At 35.3% G+C, this 17,610-nt stretch overlaps 2 protein-coding genes and 1 non-coding gene across 7 annotated transcripts in view; 2 read left to right on the top strand and 1 right to left on the bottom strand.

Annotated features, from left to right (window-relative positions):
• Positions 1-17,610, top strand: part of LOC149896925 (uncharacterized) — an 83,934-nt gene that overhangs the window by 45,769 nt on the left and 20,555 nt on the right. For all 5 annotated transcript variants that reach the window (XM_090117113.1, XM_090117112.1, XM_090117109.1 and 2 more), the window contains exons 3-4: positions 5,633-5,725; positions 13,247-13,350. In XM_090117113.1, the coding sequence (XP_089973239.1) occupies positions 5,633-5,725; positions 13,247-13,350 (197 nt within the window). The remainder of the gene's footprint in view (positions 1-5,632; positions 5,726-13,246; positions 13,351-17,610) is intronic.
• Positions 6,383-6,454, bottom strand: TRNAC-GCA (transfer RNA cysteine (anticodon GCA)). Its single transcript has one exon. It is a non-coding gene; the product is annotated as a tRNA-Cys (tRNA).
• On the top strand, positions 6,992-11,252 carry LOC149896926 (uncharacterized). The gene is made up of 2 exons (XM_090117051.1): positions 6,992-8,108; positions 8,385-11,252. Exons 1-2 carry the CDS (start codon positions 6,992-6,994, stop codon positions 11,021-11,023), a joined length of 3,756 nt encoding a protein of 1,251 aa, XP_089973177.1. The 3' UTR covers positions 11,024-11,252.

The raw sequence follows: 17,610 nt of genomic DNA, 5'->3' as shown, positions 1-17,610 counted from the left end.
AGAAGGCTGCTCACCTACTTGTCCCTAAAGAAAATCGATCACTGAAACAGATGTATGAATAATGCATCTGCCCCTTACCCCACTAAGGGGACACGGGACTTCACTTTTTAACAACCCTTTTGGAAAAACAACAGCTGGCTTCTAATATCTATTTAAATAATAAATACAAGCTGAAAACTTAATATCGACACTCGAAAAACAAACTGAGTCCTTGATAGCAGTTCAAATTGCTCTGCCCAGTTTTTAAATGGCGGTTTGCCAGGTTTTTTTAGTTAACACTATGAATAGGGTTGTCACCTTTTTGTGAATTTAAAATAAATATAAAATGAAGGATAATATTGGTAGCTAAAGGTAGAAAAGTGTTTAAAAATTATTACAGATAGATATAATCTATTTTAGAATGTATTTAACGTAGATAATAACTAATCATATGAAATAAATATTGTACAAAACAACCATGTGGAATAAAATATTTTCAAGTAATTTTTCTTTCAATTATAGAGTACAATTAACCCAATATAAATAATTTAGTATTTATTATACGTGTGACAACCCTGAGGTTGTTGGCAGAACACCAGTTCAACCTGTGATATAAAAACTATGATGAATGTCGTTTTTGTTGACCGTACATTGGCCGGTACTTGATGGATTTGATGCTTTATATTCCTTTGAAAACTCACAAAATGTTAAGTCACTTTTATAAGCTTTGACCATGAAGCTCGTTAGTTGTTAATCCTACTAATATTATAAATGCGAAAGTGAGGATGTATGGATGTTTGTTACTCTTTGTAAATACTACTGAACCGATTACAATGAAATTTGGTATGTAGGTAGCTGAAGACCCAGAATATATATAGTAGGTAGTATAGATAAGTATAGATAACTTATCTTCAAGTTTTTCAGGAGATTTTCTTATTTTCTACTATATAGAAAGTTTCGTAGTTATAAATTTCTATCACAATATCGCAATAGTTTTTTTCACAAACTTTTCTGAACTAAAAAAGTTACTATAAGTTATAACCTATGAAGTAAATAGCAAGTCATTTATCAAACTGTCTAGTTGTAAATCCTTTTGCATGATTCTTTAAGCTATTTGTTTAAATTTTTTGTACTATATTCCTTATGTTACATGTAAAGTCTGTAATACTGACAATTACGAAGTATCAATAATAAAAAACTGCACTAGGTAGGTAACTTATTTCGCCAAAGTCAATCTAAGAATTTACAGATCACTCAATATAAACAAATACTGTACACAAATAAAGGACTCGATTATTGTTAATATGTTTGTGTATGTATTATACAAACGGATTAAAACCTTAATTATAAAATTGTCAGCATTGATTTAAAATTCTTAATCCCTTATTGAACTTATGTAAAAAATAGTGGCTTAGAATCGCAAAGATAACAACTCTTCCTTTAGTGCGCTTTTAAAATAAGTCACTAAATAAATGTTTGTTTCAGTTATAACTTACTAGCTTTCCGCCCGCGGCTTCGCCCGCTTTGTCTAAAACATAATAAATTATATACTAAAACCTTCCTCTTGAATCACTCTATCTATTAAAAAAACCGCATCAAAATCCGTTGCGTAGTTTTAAAGATTTAAGCATACATAGGGTTAGGGACATAGGGACAGAGAAAGCGACTTTGTTTTATACTATGTAATGATAGTGATGCTAAAGATTATATATATAAACAGTATGAACAATTCTGTCAACAAAATTATGTAAACCATGTTTTGTGTCAACTCTTGTACGTAATTTAATCTTACGTGCATTGAACTGGAAAACTCAACTATACAATAACAATAAAATGAAGAGGAATTTATAAGCGATAAATAGTGAAACAAATTTGTGATACCTACTGAAGATATAATAAAGGCGTTGCGTAGTTTGTTGTTTTGTTGTTATTACTGTAACATTCAAATAACAGAAAGAAAGAAAGAAAGAAAGAAAGAAAATACATTTATTTGTACCGATGCACATTAATACATAAAGAATAAATAAAATTAACTTATAACTAGTTACAACGGCACAAAATGGATAATATCCACTCAGTGGTTTGAGAATCTAAGGACATATAAGACACTTAGATTCTCCACTGATTTTCAGTGGACACCACATTGACAACCTGACAGTGGCAGTGTACATATTATGAAAAAATAAAAATAAAAGTAATTATGTATATAATATATAAGAATATAATATAGTAGATAGGAAACATATATATATATATTATAAAGAATTATTACTTACATAACAGACAATAATACATTCTACAAGAAGATACAATACTAATACGCGATACATCATAATTATAATTAATAAAAAACAACTACAAATAGAATTATCACCAGAGCCGTATCGAGTCACGTGTTTGGAGCCCCGACCTCAGAACCTTTTTGTAAGCAGAGCAAATGGAAAAACAAAAATAACAATTTATATTATTCTATGATTATAATATAAATTTTACCTTTACCATACCTACTGCGTTCTACTGCACTTTGAGAGTGATACACACGACAAATCAGCTGTTTGGTATACACGTAGATACTGTTTAGTTATTGAAAATAGTGAAGATACTGCTCCGTGAGATATTAGATCCGCAAAGGAAGAGTATCGACGTTGCATATAATAGTCATGATAAATAATAAATATGATTGCGTCAGTTAATTCACTAAGCACCGATTTCAAATTCAAAATAAATGTAGTTTAACATAGAACACATTGTTTTCATATTTATTCACAGAATACAAAGTGTCAGTTTAATTACATTATCTGTGACATGACATTACATCATTGTTGTGTCACGGTCGCGAGCTAGGCTTGAATCATTTATTATGTCGTCGTTACAATGTATGAGCCTAATTTGGCTCTTCATTTTACATTGAATTGGTAAAACGTGAGTCATATTTGTAGTAGGTTTCGTACGTTTTGGAGATTTACCAATTTTTATATTTTGCTACGACAATTTTTGAAGTGAAACTTCTTTAGGCGCGTTGAGAGTAAAATTTCAAGGTCTCGTTATGGCAATACCGTCACGTCGTGGAGTAAGGCGACGATTTTGGTATCCTTGAATTTTGCCAAAGAAGTTTCACTTCTGACACGTATGCTCGGCATACCTGCTCTGTTATTCATTTTCTAATGCTTTATGAAACTTGTGATTAAATGAGATGGATGAACAGATTTCGATGAATTTCAAGCTTTACCATAAATGTTATGTCCACAAAATTTATGTATTCAGGGCCGATTAATTCTACGCCTTGCTGATAAAGTCACGACCTATTTGAAACTTAAATTTTCATATACTTGTAATTTATCTGGCAGATAAGTTAAACAAAACATAACTCGTAATCCAGAACTTGTGAAACTATTTGCAGATTATCAATGAACCATTCATATCAAATGCAAGAAAACGATATCTGAAGATTAATTTTGTAGTCTGGATGCAAGCCAAGTTCTTATAAGATAAGCAGACATATATCTTGTTGCAATAGGTACTATATCAGCCTTTATACGTTCCCACTGCTGGGACACGGGCCTCTTAGAGTACAGGCCATAATCTATCTGTGTATTTACATCATATGAGCGAATAATGATATAATTCATTCTAACCCCACTATGTAAAATTTTAGTGTAAACAGACGTAGAGCATTCTTTCGTAGTTCTTAGTGCGCTCAAAAAGATTCTATGCGATGTTCTAATACTGAACAACACTGAATACGAGTTATCGTTTATACTAAAAGATCACGAAATAATGCGCTTGCTCTAGCTCTATGTTCGTTGATGTAAATACTCCGTACCACGCTGGCCAAGTGCAGATGTCACATGTCCTCGAAATTTTTGGTTTCTTGAGATCGATGAAGAAAAGATTTAAAAATTGTATTGCACGCCTCATAAGCGAAGCGTTGAGGTGGGTACTACTGTCACTTCGCGCAAAACATCAGATTTTTCAAACTTAAAATGTCTTTATGTATCATAACATACATAACATCATAGCACTTGTAAGATAATACATACACACACATATTAAGAAAAAACACTATTTTTAACATTCATGATATTTTTGATGTCATTTTTGTTATTTAAACTAGTTAAAAAACAGTTTAAAAAAGTTCTGTCTTGGACGTCCGTGTGTCTGTATGTGCGGAGGATTTTCTTGTTAACACGATAGCGACCGAAATACTTTACTAATCGAGTCTTTTTTTTTCTCTTACGCTTGAGTATGCTCAGGAATAGAACCCTTTTATTTTTCAGGGTCTGATTCGATGTGGTTTAATTGTTATTAAATAAACAAAAATAATAATTAAAAAAAATTATGAGGCGTGCACTTTTGGATTTTCCAAACTATCTTCATTTATTGTAGCTTTTATTTTTGTGCGACTGAATCACTGTTTTTTTATAGAGGTAGGGCAGTGGTGATGTGTAGAGTGGATAAATTTAAAATCTATTTATGAAGCATGCTCGCCGTGTCGAATATTAGATCTATTAGTTGAAGTCAAAGGTCATAATGAGTCATCATTGTTAACAAGTTGCAATACTTACTTTTAAGCGATACTAGTTATTTGTCGGAGGATTCGTTTACTTGCATTTTTATTATATTATAATATTTATACTATAACATGCCTGCCTCCCACCTTCTATTACACAAAATTAGCTTATGAGAATAGCCGTGGTTTCTATTCTCAAATGAAAATTCAACAAAATCGATACAGCCGTTTTGGAGGGAATTCGCATCATCCACACATCGAGATAATATGTAGTACATACTATCTCTATGCATCCACATACATTCCGATGATAAAATAAGAAAAATAAATTTAAATAAATAAATAAAACTATGAAGCATGATGAACATCAATACTAAATGTAAAATAATTTCTATATTTGGGAGAAAACTATAAACATAAAAAGCTCGACACCCAAACAAATGACATTTAAAATTTGACCTTGACATTTGAGTTCAATGTATTCATAATGTCACTTTGACAGTTCCCATGTAAATATATTTAGTCTGTTGCCTTATCTATGATAATAATAGTCTTTTTTATCTTTTATGGATTGTTTCCGTTATTAGGTAGCTTTTTTAATGGTGTTGTAAGGTTTTAAGCGTACTTTTTGTTTTTGATACTCGCCTAGTATTATATTCTTTACTTATGTGACTAGTTTTTGTGAATAAAAGGTATTGGATTTGAAATAAATATTGGCCTTCTCAAAATTCATTTGTATTAGGCTAAGGCTGTCATAAATGGTAACCACTTAACTTGGCTGACCTTCCCCTTTGCAAATTTTTTATTTTAATTCGTGGATTTTAAATAAAGGAATATTATGAGAGGGTAGATAGATTATCTATTTTATTTTTTATCGTAGTAAAACACAAGATACATCATTATATTGATACTTATGTAGTTGAAAAATGGTTTATGTAACACAATTATCTACTGTTTATCTTTACTGTTTATCTTTTTACTGTTTATCTTTATCTTTATATGGGAGCGTAAACGCATCGCAAAAATAACTTCATTCAGCTATCTCAAACCATTTAAATTCTTACTATCCCTATAAATAACGTATGTATGATTATTTTGTTCGTATTATAAACAAATTTTAATAGATTTTGTTATCTGTTTCAGCAAGGCATCGGCGTGGAGCTAGTGAGAGCGTTAGACAGCCACCCGCCTAGCATCTCAAATATCTTCTGCGAGTGCGACAGCAAAGATGACGTCGTAAGTAATATATTTTATCTTTCAATGAATATGTGAATTGTTTTTAACTGTAAAACAACCTTAAATGTTAATAATACCAACCGTATAGGTAATAAAAAGTAGTGGACCTAGTATAGATCCTTGCGTGACTCTACGTTCTATAGTTAACTAAATAAAGATGCTTGTTTTATTACTCAATTTCTTTTCTTGTGTTTAAATATGTGTATCTTTTATACAAACAGTACCTACATGATTAAGAATAATGAAATCATATCCAATTTAGTACAATCGTTCGGAAGTTATACGCGTACATACAATTTGATTTATACAGATTATCCATTTACCATGTCATGTTCTTATAAACGCCTACAATCACTTAGTCAGCAATTGAATTGCGCTAACGTATCTAGATTTCAATTGGATAATAATCCAAGCGGATACGAACTGATTACTAGTAAATGTAAAATTATTAAAAAAGCGAAAAAGAATGAATTAGTTTTACTAAGTATAGATTTTTCTACCATTTTCAGTGTTTTATAGCATAAAGTTTAAAATTAAAATGTTTCCAAATATTTATGAAAACATTGAAAATTTAACTGTTGGTTATTTCGTTCACAAATCTAAATCAATTTTCGTCGTTAATACAAACAAAAAAAAATAAACAAAAACGGCATTCTTAGGGGACACCCGGGTTTGAACCGGGGACCTATCGATCTGCAGTCGATTGCTCTACCACTGAGCTATATCCCCATATCCAGTGTTCGTAAATAAAGCTATCGTGTTTCACAACAAAACTGCATGTGGGTGGTTGATAAAAACAATTTATTTGCGACTTTATCCCTTATGCGATAAGGAATTAAATAGATTGACAATGGAATTAAGGTTTTGCGTAGGTGGCTTTTATAGAATAGAAATAAGTTAGATTTTTATAAATTGATGGCGTCGTGGAGTCTGAGGGATTTGTCGCCATGACGTCATCAATTTTGTTTATTAATGTGCCTCTGGAAAACATACAGCATTGTTATGAAGAAGCAGTGTATACTCAACCATAGATACGGAATGATTTCCATAGACTACATACAACCTCTAGTTCCAATTTATTCCGCTAGACGTCGTCGCTGTCACCAGCAAGGTGATGGGGGAACCAAATTCATTTTTCGAATCATAGCGTTGTGTACTCTCGCCATAGGCGGTCGTTTCAATAAGCATTACTAGTGTACAAGTGTTCAAAAGTGCTAGTGTGTGAATAATTTAATAATTTTTCAAAGTCAACCGTTACTGTTCGTAATGAATTCGCCACCTAACAACGACTTCGAGGCGCCTTCTGGGGCCCCGACGGGCTCAGAAGGCCATCGTTCTGCTGCTTCGCCCTCGTCAGCGAGCCGGAGCGACAACAAACGGAAGAAATGTACTTCAAGTTCGAGTGACAGCGACTCGGACCCGGAGGTCGACGTGCCGACGACCAAGAAACAAAAAACGAGTACTGAGGTAACCGCCGATCCTCGGATCGACGCACTATATGCCCAGGTCAGTTTTCTTACAAATTATTTAATGCAGCAACAAAGTGCTCAAAACATAATTGAGTCTGATAATAATGTTGAAGTACCCGCAACCGAAAATATCGAATTTTTGTCGAATCCATCAACGAGTGCAAACAAATCAATAGATTTAGGCGTATGTAAAACGGTTTTTGACGAGGAAAAAGTTCTTAAGCCCGCAAATGAGAAATTATTACGTCAATTAATCGAGCTTCAACAATTTAATTCGCCAACGTGGCCTCATATTCGCTATTCCAAAGCATTAACGGACATGCTAGCCGCGCCAGGTTTTTGTAGTTTAAAAATTAATGACGAAATGTGTTCTTTAAACAAGGGTAAAGATTTCTTATCATCAACCGAAGAAATTATGGCCGCGATTACAAATGCATTATTACAGCAAAGGGAACTATTACAATCGGGCTTACAGGAGCTCATTAATTGGGCCCACAATTCTCAATCAGAACTTAATCCAGATAATCTTTTTAAAAAAATTTCTGACGCGTTTGGTACTACATCTCCGTCATATAAGCTATCGGAACAAACATTACAAATTGTGTGCGGTAAAAGAGCGGAGTGTATCGAAATTAGGAGAAAAAGATTATTAGATGGAATTAGGGATAAAAATATTCAAAGCGCGCTTAGGAATATCCCTCCGAGCGAAGAACATTTATTTAATAAGACCAAACTCTTAACGTTTATACAATCGCTAGGCGGTCCTCACTTTTGGTTACTACCCTCACAATCACAAATTTATAAAAAAACGGAACCACTTAAAAAGAAGTACAAGAATTCGTTACCTTCTACTTCCAAGGCTCAATACCGTTCGAGCAAAAACGTTACTCCAGATACATATAAAAATTCGCAAAGTACTTTTAAAAAAACAAATAATTTTAAACAAACTAAAAATAATTCCTTTCGAAACAAAGAAGAGAGGAAGTGACTATCCGACACACTTCAGGGGGGGTTGTTTAAAAGCTTTCAAGAGCCGTTGGCAAGCTTTGGGCGCGAACAAGTTTATAATTTCGGCAATAACACACTTTCGATTGCCCCTGGTAAAAAAACCGCCATTAATAAGGCCAACAAAGGAAATTATGAAACAGTATTCAACAACCCCGTCCCCTGCAATGTCTCAATCAATACAGGAGCTTCTGGATCAAGGTGTACTGCAGATCGTCACCAAAAGAACTCCCAGTTTTATTTCAAAGCTTTTTCTGAGGAAGAAAAGCGACGGCACTATGCGTCCGATATTCGACCTGCGGGAGCTGAACAAATTTATAAAGGCAAAGCACTTTCGCCTCATTTCGCACTCCACGGTTCCCGAGTTTCTCCAGCCTGGGGACTGGATGATAAAGCTAGACATCTCGTCCGCCTATTTTCACCTGGCCTGCGCCAAGTCTCACCGGCCTTTTATGAGAATAAGTTACCAGCTCCAACTTTACGAAATGACGTGCCTACCCTTTGGCCTAGCGTCAGCACCGTACCTTTTCTCTTCAGTAACATGTTGGGTCGCGGAGACCTTGCGTGCAAAAGGTTGTCGAGTTCTAGTGTATCTGGACGACTTCCTTCTGGTCAATCAGGACCAGTCCAAGTTATGTCGTCAGGCTGCGGAAGCCGTGCGGCACTTGGAATATCTGGGATGGCAGATAAACTACCAAAAATCGGTTTTGACCCCCACTCAAGACTTGGAATATTTAGGCATACGATGGCAGACTGCAAAAAATGTTATGTCACTACCAGAGAAAAGGAGAGACAAGTTAGACAACGCCATAGCTCAGGTTCTGAAGATACAACAGGTAAATCTTCGAGAACTACAATGCCTTTTGGGTCAACTGAATTTTGCAAATTTCGTTATCCCGCGGGGCCGATTACATTGTCGCAGAATGCAGATATTTCTGCGACGCTTCAACAAGAAGAGATCGCGACAGAAACTGCCAGTCCCAGCTATTGTGGCACAAGAGATGACGTGGTGGCGCGGAGCTACCCGGCACAGCATGCCAATACACAAAAAACCTGCCACCCATTTCCTGGCGACGGACGCTTCGGACTTTGGTTGGGGAGCCCAATTGAATGGGAAGACTATGTCAGGAGTCTGGTCAGTCCGTCAAAGAAGGTGGCATTGCAACAAAAAAGAGCTATACGCAGTAGTAACGGCTATAGAAAAGAATGTAGAACTGTTGCGCAATGCACACGTTCTAATTCAGTCGGACAACAGGACACTGATTGCTTATATTCGGAAAGAAGGGGGGACGAGATCGATAGCCTTGTTAACACTAACTTCCAAGTTGTTACAAATAGTGGACCGCTACAAGATAACGGTGAGCGCATATTACCTACCGGGACGGTACAATATAATAGCGGACAGGCTATCACGAGGAAAACGTCCAGCAGAGTGGCATCTATTACCAAGAGCGACAGCGAAAGTGTTCCAGAAGTGGGGACAACCCCAAATCGACCTGTTTGCCACAAGAAAGTCTGCAGTAGTACAGGAATACGTGTCGATAGACTGCAGAGATCTATCAGCAAGTTATATAGATGCCTTCAGCAGGCCATGGAAGTATCAGCTAGCATGGGTATTCCCACCGCCAAGCCTCATACCACGGGTGCTAGCACATCTAAACAGTGCAACGGGAACGTATCTTGTAGTGGTTCCAGAATGGCCGAAGGCGTTCTGGCTCCAGGACCTGAAGGCCAGAGCCCTGGATCATCCGTACCAGATCAGGAACCTGCCAGAAGTGCTGATAGATGTAACAACACTGTTACCCCCACCACAAGTGCAGACATTAACCTTGAAAGTTTGGAGGATTGGGGGTGGGGCGAACTAATAAAAGATTGGTCTGAGCAGGAAAAGAGCCTGTTAAAGAAAAGCTGGCGAGTTTCCACATTATCAACATATACGCCAGCCCTCAGAAGATGGCTATCCTGGTGTGTCAATTGTTCAGTAAATCCAAAATGTCCAAAGCCAGCGGATATCGCCCGTTTTTTAATACATCTTAACGTCAAAGAGAATTTATCATACAGCACGATATTGGTCCATAAATCAGCTATTTTAACATTCTGCGGTCCTCATATAGAAAAAGAGTCATTTTCAAATTTTATTATTAAACATACCCTTAAAGCAATTGGTGCCTGTAATCCTAAGGCTGTTAGACCGTTGATTACATGGGATCCGAGAACTGTTCTTGAATGGCTCTCGTCTAACCCGCTAAAGGATACCCTATTTGATATTTCTCGTAGAACAGCTACGATATTATTACTGGCTTCGGGCCGACGGGTTCATGACCTTACATTGTTAAATATATCGGATAACAGTTTCTTTGATAATGGTGAAAACATCTACCTAATACCAGCTTTTGGTTCAAAAACAGATACTCATAGTTCTCGTCAATCAGCTTGGAAACTTGCGAAACATCCGGATAAAAACATCTGTCCAGTTACTCTTGTACGGCTTTTAATACAAAAGAGTTATTCAAAACGTAGTGAAGCTAATAATTTAAAAAACCTATTCATAACATTCGGTAATAAAACTAAAGCTGCTTCCCGTACAGTCATTGGGAATTGGGTACGCTCTGTACTCAGAGACAGCGGAATAAATGCTTCTCCAGGCAGCTGTAGATCTGCGGTAGCATCATTAGGATGGCTGGAGAATCAGCCTATAGACGAAATATTATCACGAGGAAATTGGAAATCTTCCAATACATTTTTTAAACATTATTGTCGTGAAATTGAACTATCTAATGAAAATAATCGAAATTTGATTTTTAATACTTTTACATTATCATAGAATATAGATTCAATGAAAATTAATAAACAAATAAATTGTGTATATTTTTGTAGAATATTGTAACGTTATATTGATTGTATATTGATTCAAAGTTAAAGGCTACTTAAAATAGTATATTATTTGAATTTAATTAAACTTAAAATATTGTGCATATTTATGTGACATGATTTAGTGATTACAAGTAAGAAAACATTTAAAATACTATATATTGTTTGAATGATAGAAAATAAAAATAAGAACATAAGTAGGAGTTTTATTTTATATTTATATTCATCATAGCGTTGTGTCTTTTTATTTCACCAGCAGATAACAAACACGTCTTCATAACAATGCTGTATGTTTTCCAGAGGCACATTAATATAACGGTTTTACATTACAATAAAACCGATATTATGTGCCGAAAAGGAAAACATACAGCATTGCAGGAAGTCCTTCCTGGTGAAGACTATGATTCGAAAAATGAATTTGGTTCCCCCATCACCTTGCTGGTGACAGCGACGACGTCTAGCGGAATAAATTGGAACTAGAGGTTGTATGTAGTCTATGGAAATCATTCCGTATCTATGGTTGAGTATACACTGCTTCTTCATAACAATGCTGTATGTTTTCCTTTTCGGCACATAATATCGGTTTTATTGTAATGTAAAACCGTTATATTAATGTTTTAGTAAGCCTTTTAAGTAATTGTGTGAGGATGAAAATGTGATGGAATGTGCAAAATGTGAGGATGGGTTTGTTATTCTATTATGCAAAATTGATGATCGGATTTCGATGAAATTTTTCATAGAGATAGCTGATAGGTATTAACAAGTCTGGATTAGTATAGTTCATCACATAAGTGAAACCGCGGGCTTAATATAGTAAGATAAACCTGATTTTAGATTGACAACTGGGCTAGTACTAGTTGATCAAATTACTTATTATTTATTAGCTCATGCTCGTGGCTTCGTCCGCATAAAATGAAAAGTTTACCACGCTTCAATTTTTGAGTGGTAAATTATTTTTTTGACGTGACAACGTCTTATAATTCGATAGAGCCGGCTGCACGCACGAAAAAACATGACTCATGCGGCTTTACCTCGCTCTGAGGCGTTCCATGTAGGCTTGAAGTGCAAGCGAGAGCGCGGAACGAGCGACAAAGAAGCACAATCGGACGTTGTCACGTTCAACTATCGTCACTCGTCAGTAGACCGACTATACAGACAAACATTTTTTTTTATATTATTTGTTTTGAAATGGATATCGCACATATTTTTCAAACAAAATATGTGTAGGTACACTAATTTAAAAACATTTTATCTATACTGTGCCCGCGACTTCATTCATGTGGGAGTCAATTTTTCGCTTCGATAATTTTAATTTTACACAATGTTTACCACGAGAATTTTTATATAAAAATAGAGATAAGGTTATGTGACAACACTTAGATTTCTATCTTCCAGTGTAAGATACATTCAAATCGATTGAGCCGTTACACATTAACTCAGTTAGTTTGTTTTACAATCGAGTACATGTGCTTCAGTTTAATAAACAGAACTATTAAGAATACACATAATATTATGTTGAAATCACAGACACTCAAGTTTTATTTATATGTATAAATGGATTGCGTTGTATGTCGTGAGTAAGCGAACAAATTACTTAGCCTAACTTAAAATGGTGACATGTACTTATGTGTAACTTAAGTGCCTTTCACTTTTAATTGGGAATCGTCAGTGCTATATTAAATGCAATTTATATTCATGATTGAATTGGTGCAATGATTGATGTGAGAATGGTGGTCCAGGGTTCGAATCCTTGAGTTACTAAGTGACTGTTTCGAAATCGTCCAAAAAATTGATAATTGAAATTTGAAGTAAATACTTGCAGTACTTTTTGAGTTTTGCCCGGACATACAAACAGACAAAAATTCTATTAACTATGCATATTTAGCTTCGATATCGATTGTAGATCACGCCCCAAGGAGTTTTCCTCGATTTTATTATCTATACTAATACATATTATAAAGAGGAATGGTTTGTGTGTATGTATACGTGTGTATGGTATTCACGCATAAACTACTGGACCGATTTTGATGAAATTGGGGACAGATAATCTTTAGACCCTGAGAAAGAAGATAGGCTACCTTTTATTGCGAAATATGTACCACGTGCGAAGCCGGGGCGGCGCCGGGGGGCGCTAGTATATAATATGTATATTATAGTTATTTTTCACCAATTCCAGACGATCACCTGCGACTGCGAAGCGACACCCGCATTCCAGCTTAAAGCCTTCAGCCAAATGGGGGATAAAGTGGAAGTCTCACATTATAGAGTTAATGTTAACAGGTAATTATTATTTATTTATTTATTGTTTATCTATTCAAACTCAAACTCATACATTTCAAACTCAAACACACAGACATATATCTAGATATTTGGTTTGTGCTCAAACATTTATTTATTCAATTATAGTCTTCTTATAAAAGCACTTTTAAATCGTCATAACTCATAACATTTTTAACATTTATCACCGATACGGATAGCAGTATCTATGGAGAAGAACCGGCAAGAAACTCCATAGTTGCTTTTAAAATCATGTCAATATTACAATTTAATTTTACATGTTAATATGTAGTGTAAACTGAATTGTGTGTGATATAATCGTGTAAATTGTAGTGTGTTCGTGTCATTGTGAAAATTGAATTGTGTGTACATTTAAATAATTAGATTAATTAACTTTATTTTTTAATATTTGCACACCCAATCGATGGGTAGAATGTATTAGCCACATAATATGGTAATTAAAACATCTATAATTTGTAACTACATTCTTGCTTTTAGTAGTAGGAGAGTAGTAGGAGTGACAGTACGGACGTAATGACAGTACGACGCGTTAAAGCTAATTAAAATTGATTATTGCTAGCTTACCGAATATCCATAGTTTTGAGTGCACAAAATCACATATTTATAATCCTTTCTTGTGAGTGAACTTGTTATTTTTAAAAGTAAAAGTTAAAAACTATTTTGCATCAAGATTGATGTAGTGGAACATTTACTGACTGTTACTTTTTTTTGATCTACCGTCAATTAAAAAAATAAAGTGTTGCCAGATACAGATTTTATTTTCCCCATCAAGAAATTTTAAATAAAATAAATAATTGCTATTGCACGATGTCGAAGTGTTCGGCTTGCGGTAAATTCGTATCCGCCACTGATGGAGTGAAATGTCTTGGATGCAACAGCTTATATGACAGAATTTGTCTAAAAATTTCGAAAACATCGAAGTTGCCACCGAATTGGGTGTGTCCTATGTGCATAAGCAAACAGCCAAGAAAAGACAACACTGAAACCCCTGTCAAAAGTTTGAGCGGGGTATCCTTGGAGGATCCGGCTGGAACATCGGATGTGCAGGTCAGTGTACTGCAAGAGCTCAAACTGCTGCGGAGTGATTTGAAACATGAACTGTCTTGTTTTCGTCTCGAGCTTACCAATATTGGCTCGCGGGTGGACACACTGATGACTATGATTTCGGATTTGAAGCAACGATTAGATGATGTTGAAGTTAAAGTGAGTACGCTTGAAAGCCAGAACGATACAAGAACAAATAGTGAGTTTACTCAATCCCTTTCTGATAGCATTTCTAAGCTGAAGACTGAATTGAATGACCGTGATCAGGAAATGTTGTTGACTAATATCGAGATCACCGGCCTTCCAGAAAGAGAAGGCGAAAACGTTGTCCATCTCGTATCTTTAGTCGCCGCTAAATTGGACATTCAAATAGACCAAAAAGAGATTGTTAGCGCACATAGATGTGGCACTAATAATAATAAGCGAGATATCACTGGGACGCTGTCCCGCAGACCTATATCAGTGCGTCTGTGCCGCCGCTCATTGCGTGATGAATTTCTTCGCAAAGCACGAGTCCGACGAGGAGTTGATACATCTGGAATGGAATTGCCGGGAACTCCGCAAAAATTCTATGTAAATGAGCGTCTAACTAAATTCAACCGTTATCTATTCCACAAAGCACGTGAGGAGGGTCGCAGGTGTGGTTGGAAGTATATTTGGACAAAAGAAGGTCGTATTTATGCTCGCCGTAACCCTGACTCAACTTCGAAACGGATTCGCTCTGAAGAAGACCTGCCTTTGGTTTTTGGATCTCTTTCTATTTGAATTGTATAATCTTTTGCTTTGTCGTAGATGCGAAATCTTTTATTACATCTTCAGTTATTAAATACTTTGTATTCTGCGTTATCTTTTTTGAATTTGTATACACTGATAGTGTGGGGACAGAAATGGCTTTTCCAGGCGGAGATACTACGTGCGCTGTTTTAACATTATATTTTATGAATTCTATTGTTTCTTCTAAAAACACAGTTCAATTAAAGGAACACCTCATTGCCACATTTACACACTCGATCATTTTATATCTATATGGTATATGTATATGTTTTATGTACATTATGTCTCTCACATCATTATTATCATTGAATATTGTTATTTCCTTATTTTTGATCGTATCAGAATGCCTAGTCAAATTAAGAACTTTAAGCATAAACATTGCTTTAAATTATATTATTAAACAATGATTAACAAACTACTTAAAATTGGCTTCCTTAATCCAGGCTCATTATGTAATAAGCACGATGAGTTTTCATTAGCTATGGATCATCACCGAGTAGACATAATGGCAATAAACGAGACATGGCTGCACAAAGGTGAGGATAATCGAGCTCCCATTTTGTCGAATTACCGATTAATGCACATACCTCGCCCGTCCAGTATCCGTTCGAGGGGTGGTGGAGTAGGATTCTATGTGGGTAAAAATATAAATGTTAGCAAGCTTGTTCATCCGGAGACGCCATCTGTAGAGCAGATGTGGATAAGCATCAAGGGTTTAGGCATTAAATTGGTGATCGGTACTGCGTATAGGCCACCGTGGCTGGAAATTGATACTTTTTTGGACGGTCTAGCAGACTCATTACTGTGTTTTACTGCGTTCGAAAACATAATCTTGGTTGGAGATTTTAATGTCAATTTAATTGAAAACAATTTGCAATCTCAAAAAATCAATAATTTCTTTAAATATTCAAATCTTACTCAAAGCGTGAATACTCCGACACATTTCACGAGTCATAGTCAGTCTTTAATTGACTTGGTGTGCACTAATATTAACATCTTCAACCTAAATGTTGATCATATTCCCGATTTGAGCAGTCATGCATTTATAACATTTGATTTTAAAATTAATAAGCCCTTGAAGAATAAACCGTCGTGGTATGAGTTTCGACCCTTGAATGATATTATACCTTTGGAGTTGGAAGAAATTTTGGATTTAATAGAGTGGGATAATATTAGGTCATGTGTTAACATTAATGATGCTGTGAATATTTTTAACGAGACAATTCTTCATATATTTAATTCGATTGCTCCGGTCAAGAGAGTTTTCAAAAAGAAGGATAAGTCCCTGCCTTGGGTGACATTTCCAATAAAAAAAATGATGGAACTTCGGAATGATGCATTTCACAAATATAAAGCATCTGGTTCGATTGACGATAAAATTAAATATAAAGAATTAAAAGCATTTACTAATGAATCAATTTACAATGAAAAACGTGCTTATTTTAACTTTAATATAAATTCGAAGCTTAACGACTCGCGCTCCTTATGGAAAAATATTAAGAAAACTATAGCCTATAAAGATAGAAAAGAATTAAATCTGCCAAATCTTAAAATTTTTACCGACCCAGATGCGATAAATAAATGTTTTTTAGATGTTCCAGGTAACGGCGTAGTAGATCTTTCCAAAGTAACTTATTTCCGTAGTAACTGTTTCTCCTCTTCAATTTTTGAATTAACTGCAGTCGATGAATCGTGTATTCGTAAAATAATAAATTCTCTACACTCTAATGCAATAGGCTCCGACGGAATTTCACTTAAAATGGTAAAACTCACCCTTCGTAATACATTACCAGTAATAACACATTTAATTAATAAATCTATTGAGACTTGTACTTTCCCGGACTGTTGGAAATACGCCATAATCCGTCCACTTCCTAAAAAAACGAACCCAGAAAGCGTGAAAGACTTGAGGCCAATCAGCATCTTACCCAGTCTTTCAAAAGTTTTTGAAAGGGTGGTGTGCCAGCAGATCCAATCTTATTTGGAACTGAATGACATTCTACCGATATATCAATCTGGCTTTAGAAAATCACACAGCACTACCACTGCGCTAATTGACGTTATAGACAACATTATATCGGAACAGGATAGAGGTCAAAGCTCAATCTTGGTTTTGCTTGATTTCTCTCGTGCGTTTGAAACTATTAATATAAATATGCTCTTATCCAAGTTATCCTTCTATGGCTTTAGCCCCGCGACCGTAAGTTGGTTTAAAAGTTATTTATCTAGTCGATCGCAATCTGTGGAGCTTACTACATCCTCTGGTGAAAAAAAATTATCATGTCCACTTGAAATAATTAGAGGCGTACCACAAGGATCGATCCTGGGACCAATTTTATTTGTACTCTACACCGCAGATATCATTAATTCTATTAAATACTGTAAATATCATATATACGCGGATGACTTACAGCTATACATCTC

This window comes from Colias eurytheme, chromosome 27 (genome assembly GCF_061535395.1).
Source record: "Colias eurytheme isolate Ceu_HAF_F1 chromosome 27, ilColEury1 Martin Lab GWU primary, whole genome shotgun sequence".
NCBI classification, from domain to species: domain Eukaryota; kingdom Metazoa; phylum Arthropoda; class Insecta; order Lepidoptera; family Pieridae; genus Colias; species Colias eurytheme.
The sequence above is the reverse complement of the archived record's forward strand: the minus strand, read 5'-3'. Positions and strand labels throughout refer to the sequence as shown.

Excerpts from the sequence above, each read along its gene's own strand:
- LOC149896926 (XM_090117051.1), top strand. The coding sequence starts at position 6,992 with ATGAATTCGCCACCTAACAACGACTTCGAGGCGCCTTCTGGGGCCCCG. Across the intron at positions 8,109-8,384 it reads TACATATAAAAATTCGCAAA|GAGCTTCTGGATCAAGGTGT; the intron begins GTACTTTTAAAA and ends CAATCAATACAG.